At 38.1% G+C, this 9,723-nt stretch overlaps 1 protein-coding gene across 1 annotated transcript; it reads left to right on the top strand.

The window, feature by feature from the left end:
- The first annotated feature begins 7,547 nt into the window (after positions 1–7,547).
- On the top strand, positions 7,548–9,417 carry LOC122556310 (C-type natriuretic peptide 2-like). Its single transcript, XM_087993557.1, has 3 exons — positions 7,548–7,738; positions 8,265–8,548; positions 9,032–9,417. Exons 1-2 carry the CDS (start codon positions 7,649–7,651, stop codon positions 8,526–8,528), a joined length of 354 nt encoding a protein of 117 aa, XP_087849683.1. The 5' UTR covers positions 7,548–7,648; the 3' UTR covers positions 8,529–8,548; positions 9,032–9,417.
- The last annotated feature ends 306 nt before the right edge of the window (positions 9,418–9,723 follow it).

Raw genomic sequence — 9,723 nt, 5'->3', positions numbered from 1 at the left:
CAAATCCCAAATCTTAACTTGCTCAGTTTTTGATCTTGTTTTCACAGATCTGTTGGTGGGAAATTTTGATTTAGGAAGGTAACCTCCGAGCAGGTGACATTTTCAGTGCCACATTATTATTATTCTGCTGCTAATATACAACAAATCCTGGGTGAAACCCCTGAGGTTCCCATGGGAATGGACGCTGCATTTAGGTTCTCACCGTTAAATTTGATTCACTCGTGCATATTTATTTCATACATACTGACAATCGACAGTATAATATTATCGTCAAGAAATGGTTACGATAATACTTTCGGATGGGACATAACCTCGTATGTATTACCACGGACCGTTGCTCTCTGCAACGCCTCGTAATGCGTACATGTACAGCCGGTAAAAATAAGAGGCGATAATAGTTGATGTTTAGTTGTGATCACCGTTCAATATTAAGTGTATCCGTGATCCGTCAAAACTACCCTCATCAACTTTATTACCTCGCTGCTGTTTAGCTGAAATTAATGCAGTTTACTTTGCTATGAGGCATGGACAAAATGTTGTTTAATAACAAAATTGTATGGCATATCAACCGCTTGCCTTCGTGTTTAAATTAAGAGTTCTAGGTGTAAACGTTATTCTTACACAATTTTTATCCCTATTTGAAGATGCAGCTATTGACAAAATAAGCAATGGTGAAAATAAATTGATTTTAAAATGCAACAAACTAAATTGAGCCACGATCGAGTCTACTATTTACCATCAAGACTAATCGTAATCCCTTTCATGTGATTTAGTGAAACTAATAAGAGGGGATTAGCTGTGGGTGACCAGTGTCAATTTAGGAGGTTTAGCATAAAATGAACAGAATAAAATGCCCTTTTTGGAGCAAAGGGGGCTATTGGGTTAAGTTGTTTTATAGTGTTATAGTGGGATATTTTCTAGTAAATTATTTATCTGGATATAGCAAGAAAAGACGTAAACGTTTTGATACATTCTTCCGAGGTCAGATCGATGGTCCTCAGAACACAAATGGAGTCACGCTTGTGCCAACACGTAACTATTAAAATTAACAAAAAAAGAGGAACGAAGGAATTAAACTAAATGTACCATTTAGGGTATGCCATATACATAAGGATCATTTAATGCTTCACATTAAGAAGTTTATGCAATGCTTTTAATTTGGCATTGACTTTATTATTTCATTATGTCAATTAACCATATTATACCTTCAAGGCTCCAGCAAAAATTTAGTCCACCTCATACTCTTTAATAGTATAAAGAATGTAGGGTAAATATTAAGAGGGAGATTAGGAAGACAAAGAGGGGAAATGAAATAGTCTTGGTTGATAAGATTAAGGATAATCCAAAGAGATTCTACAAATACATTAAGAGTAAGAAAACAACTAGAGAGAGTCGGGCCCCTGAAAGATCAAAGGGGTCGTCTTTGTGTTGAATATCAGGAGATGGCGGAGATATTAAATGAATATAATGCTTGGTTTTACTGCGAAGAAAGAAATAGAGGCTAAAGAACTCAGGGAAATAAATATTGATGGTTTGAAAACAGTTCACATTACAGAAGAGGAGTGCTGGAGGTCTTGGCAAATAAAAGGTGGATAAATCTCCAGGACCTGATGAAGAGTATCCCAGAACATTGTGGGAAGTTAGGGGAGAAATTGCAGGGCCCCTTGTAGAAATATTTATATCATCTCTAACTGCAGATGAGAAACCAATAGACTGGAGAATGGCTAATGCTGTGTCATTGTTTAAAAAGGGATGTAAGGAGAAGTCAGGAAATTATAGACCTGTGAGTCTGATGTTAGTAGTGGTTAAGTTGCTTGAGGTGATTCTGAAAGATAGGATTTATATGCATTTGGAGAGGCAAGGCATGATTATGGATAATCAGCATGGTTTTGTACATGGGAAATCATATCTCACAAATTATTGAATGTTTTTAAGGAGGTAGCCAAGATGATTGATAAGGGCATAGTGGTAGACATCATTTACTTGGACTTTTTAGTGAAGCCTTTCATAACGTTCAGCATGGTAGACTAATTAGTACAGTTAGATTACATGGGATTCAGGGTGAGCTTGCCAATTCAAAATTGGCTTAACAGCAGTTTGCTTTTGTTTTTCAGACGTTTGTTTTTCAGACTACAAACCTGCAACCAATGGTATTCCACAGAGATCAGTGCTCAGTCCACTTTTATCATTTATATAAATGATTTTGATAGGAATATAAAAGGCTTGGTTAGTAAGTTTGTGGATGACACCAAAGTTGGTGGTACAGTAAACAGTTAAGCAAGTTATCTAAGATTCCAAAAAGATCTTGATCAATTGGGTCAATGGGCTGAGAAGTGGTAGATGGAGTTTAATTTAGATAAATGTGAAGTATTGCATTTATACAATTAAAATTTGGGCCTTGGATAGTGTTGTAGGACAGAGAGAGGCTTCAGATACATTGTTCTTTGAAATTTGCATCACAGTAGACAGAGTGGTAAAGAAGGCATTTAGCACACTGGGCTTCATTGCTCAAACCTTTGAGTCTAGGAGTTGGGATGTCATGTTGATGTTGTACAGGATGTCAGTGAGGCCTCTTCCGGAGTACTGTGCCTAGTTCTGGTCACCCTGTTATAGGAAGGGTATTATTAAGCTGGATAGGGTTCAGAAAAGATTTACCAGGGTGTTGTTGGTAATGGAGGGGTTGAGTTATAAGGAGAGGCTGGATAGGCTGAGACATTTTCCCTGGAGCTTAGGAGATTGAGGGGTGACCTTACAGTGGTTTATAAAATCATAAGGAATATAGCTAAGGTGAATGGCAAGTGTCTTTTCCCTATGGTGGGGAATTTCAAAACTATGGGGCGTGTTTTTAAGGTGAGAGGAGAAAGATTTAAAAAAGACATGAGGGGCAAAGTTTTTACACAAAGAATGGTTCATGTTTAGAATGAGCTTCCAGGGGAAATGGTGCATGTAGGTACAGTTAAAACTTTTAAAGATGCTTGGATAAGTACATGAATAATAAATTTTCAGAGGCATACTGGGCCAAGCACAAATAAGTGGGACTAATTTAGTTTGGGATTACAGTCGGCATGGACTGCTTGGACCAAAGGGTCTGTTTCCGTGCTATATGACTCTATGGCTCTATGACTCTATTACAGTGGAAATGATGCACCATTTCCTTCAACTCAATTGAATAATGTCGTCTTAGTCACCACAACTCTGTGAATGGATCTCTGTTGCCAAGACATACAGAAAACCAGGAGAAAAAGACACAAGACAGAAATATCATGTCACATATTGCTAATAGAATATAAATAAAACATGAAAATGTGTGAGACACTATAGTTTTATTGCATTTTGTAGGAAAAATCAGTCGTCTTGACATAAATGGTTCTAACAGCATCGAGTTTAGTGTTTTCTTTCTCACAATGCGATGTAATCAAAACCCAGTTGGCTGTCGTGTCGTGATTCTGTCCAGTAATTCAACATTTTACGTGACTCTTCCTGGTGTTTCAAGGACCCATGGTTTGCTATATACCCTAATCTTATCTCCCTAATGAATCATGGCATCTATTCCAACATCAGAAGGAAGTCTTTTTCTGTATTCATCCCATGTTTGGGGTGATGAGCATCTTAATTAGATATGAAACATTATCAGTCCTATATTTATTAGTTAACTTAGTTTGGATGGTAAAAGGTATGTTTGTTATTTCACAGATAACGAGCGTCCTCCAGCCTTTGGGACGGAGCACCCAGCGGCAACCTCTATTTGAATAACACTCTTGGAGTGGTATCGTTATAGTCTCAGAGAAATAAAACAGTTCAAAGAGCCATAGCATGTCGGGGGTGAGAGAAACACGGTAGAGGAATGTTTTAAGGTAATCTTTAAAAGTGAACTAGACTGTTAGGTAAAACATCTTTTATTGAGATGGAGCCTGCGCTTGGGTAAGTAAAGGATTTTGCCACGGAAACGGAAAGAGGGGGAACTGCAAGCAAAACCAGCGGTAGAAGGGAGGGAACCTATCGGTGGTTACAAGACTGGAATGTAGAGGCAAATACTTTGGATTCAATATTTTAGGAGAAGTGGTAAATGCAAGAACAGTGGAGATAGTGGAGCAAAACAGAATGTAGTGAACAGAAATAAAATACAAAATGTTGGGGATACTGAGCTGGTCTAACCAGTGGGGAGGGGAAAACAGTGGTAAAGTTTGAAGAACACGTGTCTGAAGAAACAGCAGAATAGTCAAACAGAAAGATAATCAGGAGAGTAAAATCCAGTCTAAGCAAAATGAGGTCAGAAGTGAGGACATGAACCTTTTGAACTCGGTTTTCGGTCTGGAAAGTTGAGGTGTGCCAAATGGAGACTTGGGGAGATGTTCCTTGGGCTGACATTGAGCTTCACTGGAAAATTGCTGGAGACCGAGTCAAGAGGTGAAGCGCCGGAGGAGTGGCAGACAGAACGGAAATTTTATTGAAAACAATCACTTATCCTGCAGTTGATATCCCCAATACAGAACGAATACAAAACGGACGTTTGTGAGATGAAGTCACCCTCCCATACAGGGTATCGTGGATAGCACTAAACAAACTAAATCTAGAATTGACCAAGGAATTAAATTTCAGTGTAAATGAGTTTAAGTTGAGGGGAAACAACCGATTAGGTAAAACAATAATGTTGAGAAAACAATCAGATAACTAAAGCAAGTGAGCATTCTAAAGATTGCGGCTGTTTATTAATTTAATACCAATTCCCAATCTGGAAATCCACTGCGGATCAAGAATTCGAACAGAATAGAAAATCTTGACCTAAACCCTTGCGACAAGTCCTTTCCAGCCGTTCAAATGTTGATAGTAGGCACAGTTTTCACAATTCCACAAACAACTTTGTCAAATATTTGAGTAAAAGGCAACTTTTTTTTTCAGATAGGGTGACAGTCATCGCTTTTTTTTTGAAGCGACAGTTTGAAGAAATTAGAATTCACCGGAAATGACAATCGAATCATACAGAGTCAATAAGAAGTCATACCGGACCTGAAATGTTTAACTCTGTTTTTCTCTCCACTGGTGCTGCCACACCCGTTGAGTTTCTCCGGCATTCTCTGTGTTTATATTCGTCATACATTTATTAACTCAACTGTTTCGGCACTTCCTAAATTGAAAAATGATCCCTATGTTATAAACCTGACTGAAGATTGGCCGCATTGGGTACTTACTTCCGACTGAGCCTCCATTTAAGTTAGATTGATCATCCGAAGAAATGCTGGTATTCTGGTTTAGTTTTATTCCAATGAAGCAGATGCATTAGAAACAATGTTTTCCAATGCTCGGTACCCATAACATTAAAATGGCCCATCCTAAAACAAAGTCTGTCAGAGTTAAGGATTACAGGCAGCTGGGGTGGGGGAAACCTGGTTTATAGATCATCGTTTGAATTCCCCCAGTTGAGAGTCGAATGTGACAGTGGCTTCCAATCACACACACACCCCCACACACCCGATAGACCATCGATAGCCAGGATAGAGCGGAGTTTCTGCGAGATCTCTTAACAAAAAGAGACTTCTCTCAAAAATGCAGTGAAACATCGAATCTGACGTTCTTTTAAACGTTTAATAAAGAACATCCGGATATATAGTCATATAGAAATATGAGCAGCGACAGATGGGAAAATATCCAGGCGATCCATTAACACATACCCAGACAACACAGGTTGATGAGAATATCAGGTCCATTAGCATTTGTGTTGAATGAATATGAAAGAGGCACAACACAGACATTGCCCTGAAAATTCATTGCAGCGCATTCTTCCCGCTGAGAATCTTCTTAAAATGTCTGTTCTACCGATGAATGGAACTGGCCCCTAATTTTCATATCTCTCCAAAAGAAAATAACGACTTTTGACGGAGAAACGACTTGATATGCCTGGTTCCTAATATGTGTAGGTCTATATTTCAAAATTTTCTAATTAAACTTTTATCCTTCTTAAAAATGTATCTCGCAGGTAACACGTTGATGGGGTGTACAATACTTGATGCGCAGTGATTTATGAAAGGCAGAACAAACCCTTCTGCTCTCCAGTCTCAGCTCTGAAACAATGGAACTGAACTTGGTTCCACTGACCTTGCATTCTAATTGACAATGGGCATCTTTTTTATGCAATTAAAACGGATAAACATTTATTTCCCATTGATAATTTTTTTTTGTTTGCAAATATTTACATAAATCATTATTGGTTTAATAAATGAGATCGCAATTTGTCCCCATTCTCAGAAAGTTGTTCTTTTGAGACAGCGAATTACCTTAAATCCAAGATCAAACTATTCATTACGGGAACACTAATAGTCTCCGGGGTTTGCCGTGTGTCTTTGCAACAATTTGTCTCTGGCAACGTATGTTATCGATGATATCAGCGCGATTTTTCTGTAAAATCTCACATCCTTACTGTTGAATGAAACATAACTGTTTTCCTCAAATACAAAGCGTTGCAGCTTTTATTACAGTTAACGAATAAATCGAATCCTCCCAATACAGCGGATCGTTTTCAAGATATTAAGGATTAATTCCAATTTTTAGAGACAAGATGTGTCAGTTTGTGCAATATGCTTTGGCTATCTAAAGGTATTCGGTTCCGTCGCCGATTGTGTACGCTTTACTTCTGTGTAAAGTGAAGATATTTCAGGCTTTTGTTTTGCATCCTTGCTACCCCAGACCACTCCCTAGGCGGTTTGCAAACCTAAACTCCAAATCTGTGTTCAAAGTGTTACATCCTATTCCACGAATACATATTAGACGATTATTTGTAGATTAAAATAAATGAACTTACAATTGTATTACATTCATCGTCACTGTTTCATTGTTCAAATGGTTTTAATGGCAATTGGTAAATAATATAGATTGCATCAAGCATTCCGAAAAAATGCCAATACGGTTCGTAGCCAGAATTGTTTATTGCAGTTCTTCCACATTGTTCTCGCCACATCTGAGTTACTGTGGCGTGGGAATAGAAATCAGACAATAAAGCTGTCAAAGGAACCTGTGATTTCTGATTCATTCCACGTATGTCGAAGCCACCCAACAATCTCTCCATTCCTGGGTTTATTAAACTCCCCGTACCAAAATATAAGCAACTCAATATAGGTATGGTACTACAATATAGGTATGGAAATTCTGTTTCGCATATGTGAGTTAGCTTGTAGAAGGAAAGGGAGAAAGTCATAATCAAAGTGAAATCCTCTCCGTGCACAGTGTTTTCTATATATATGAATAAATGGTTTGTCAATCCATCCGCCCATTCTTTCTTCTTAGTGTAAAATAGCCAGTGTTTCCACTGGCTGGATGCCAACATTTAATTATTTACTTATAGACCCACTGTTGGAGAATCATCAAAGCTTGCAATTTTTAAAGGCAGCAATTTGCAGTGAAGCAGCAGGGGAAAGATGATGATCTAAACTCGTAAAGGAAGAAGAAAAGGCTGGGCTTTCCTTCCTCTGATTGTCCTTAGAAAGTTCCAAAAAGAGACGCGTGGTGACGTAATTTCACATTATAAAATGATTGAAAGGAGCTGAGAAAACAACAGACGAGCGTTGGTCCACAGGCAGACAGAACTCTGAACGTGACCAACGAATTTTCATTTTATTGTATCTAGGCGTAATATTGGTCATCTAATCAAACGAAGATGAACATCGCTTGGATGTTAGTTTCTGGACTATTCTTGGTTCTTTTGCACACAAGGACGGCAGCAAACCCCTTGTTTCGCTCACAGTCAGTAAGTTGATGATAATTGTGAAGACAACAAGTCATAGGGAATCCGAATTGGGGAGCATACATAAATGTTTGTGTAATCCAATACTACACTAGTAAATTGGCTAGAAAGAATAACTGTAGAAACGTATTGCCTACTCTTGCTGTCTTTTAATTTGAATATTAAGCAAGTAATAACTCGTATGTTCCGTGTTAAATCAACTGTAAAAAATGTTTACAAATAATAGCATCCTAAAAAGATATTGCAATTTGTTTTTAAAACAGATGCATTTATTCAATTGTATCAACCTCTATATACCAATTATTGAATTGCATGTGAATACCTTTTTGTGAATGGCCATGCTATGTTGATATACGCTGATTATCTGATGTTATGTGATCTCATGTTCAACTCCAACTATGTCTTGGTGAAAATTTTGGGTATAAACATGCAATACTGTTTACTATGTTTATTATGGAAAGCAATGTCATTGAACTACTTTAGACAAACCTTGATTTAATGTATTGTCTATTTCCGCTACCCTTTACAGGATCATGCACATGTATTAGATGAAGAATTCTCTGAGTACCTTTCCTCAGAGGAAAGAGATGTCCCTGCAGTTGTGAATCCCAAGGTCCGGTTTTTACGGGACCTCAGCCCCGACACCAGGTCAAAGAGCACCTGGGCTCGGCGGCTTTTCAACGACTACAACAATCCAAGGAAGTTCCGAGGAATCAATAAGAAAGGGTCGTCCAAGGGCTGTTTTGGACGCAAACTGGACAGAATAGGAGCGATGAGCGGTCTGGGCTGTTAGATCTACGACACCTAGCGACGGTGAGTGCTCGCTACAACAAAACAAAACACCAATTCGTTTGATTTTTTTTGCTAGTAGTTTACGAAACTCCAAAGCTGAAAAAGAAATGTTCTCTCCACCCTACCTATTGCGTTCCATTACATATTTGCTGTTGATTCTACTGTAGCTAGACATAACACTGACTTCAATTCGCAGCAGAGAAATCCAAGATTTTATTTTCAGAATCACTTAAACTGTGATTGCAACAGGAAAACGTAAAGCGTTTTAGTTATATCACGACAATTTTCGACAGTTTTTGTTAACTAGCAAGTTTCCAACACCTAACCTAGAGGTCGTAACCGAGTGTAGTTTGAAATGTAAGTTTTGCTGAATATTTTCATCCATTTCAGATGGGGTTATTGCTTCGATCTGAACTTAGTCCAAACATATCCACTTGCACAGGGCCCAGTTAACTAGAGTTGCGCTCTCAGACGGCCACACTAACGGTATATTTCTCTTAACAGGTCACCGCGCTGATGATGGGCCCTGAAACCTACTATGCGTCTTATTGTCTCCGTAAAAGTACCGTTTAATAAGAAAACGATGCCAATACGTATTCCCGGTACGACGAACTACATCATCAGCGTCTTTAGTGGAAAAGAACATGAAGGAAAACGTTGTAGGAACTAATGCAGCTGTAAATTGTCGCTACTATAAATTGATAATTTCATTTCTGCATAAATGTATTTATGTTTAAACTATTTATATGTTTATAAAGAGAGATATTTATAAAAAAAATCTTATTTATGTAACAAACTGAAGAGAGGGTGAACTGCAGGAGAAAGAAACACAAAGTTTGTAACATTTGTCCTAATAGCTGTTACGTGTTAAATTGCATTTCACAAAAGTCTGAGAAGCCTCCTTATTTATTACAATCCGTGCAATACATGAAAATACTCCATGGTGGTAATTTCTTGTTGTGTTTTGCGGCGCTTGTTTAAATTCAGCGCGATGTTCTTAGTATTTGTTTTCATTCAAGCAGAATTATTTCAATAGAAACCTGGTCCTCTTTTCCTTTGGTCACTTGCATCTCAGCCTGCACTAAGTATCTCAACAGAGATCTGCCATTGATCGACAGTCGGTATTATTGAGCGCGCTTTTTTCAAAATAGCAAGATGGGAACTTCACAGAACACCAGTCTGATGACCTATTCACA

This window comes from Chiloscyllium plagiosum, unplaced genomic scaffold (genome assembly GCF_037043375.1).
Source record: "Chiloscyllium plagiosum isolate Xiang-an unplaced genomic scaffold, Cpla_swu_hap1 HiC_scaffold_13, whole genome shotgun sequence".
In the NCBI taxonomy this organism is placed as follows: Eukaryota; Metazoa; Chordata; class Chondrichthyes; order Orectolobiformes; family Hemiscylliidae; genus Chiloscyllium; species Chiloscyllium plagiosum.
Note: the sequence above shows the minus strand (reverse complement) of the source record. Positions and strands in the feature narration are given on the sequence as shown.

What these genes read in the sequence shown, in the direction of transcription:
- LOC122556310 (XM_087993557.1), top strand. Translation starts at nt 7,649, where the DNA reads ATGAACATCGCTTGGATGTTAGTTTCTGGACTATTCTTGGTTCTTTTG. An exon ending in CCTTGTTTCGCTCACAGTCA is followed by an intron (nt 7,739 to 8,264) that starts GTAAGTTGATGA and finishes TACCCTTTACAG; the next exon opens with GATCATGCACATGTATTAGA.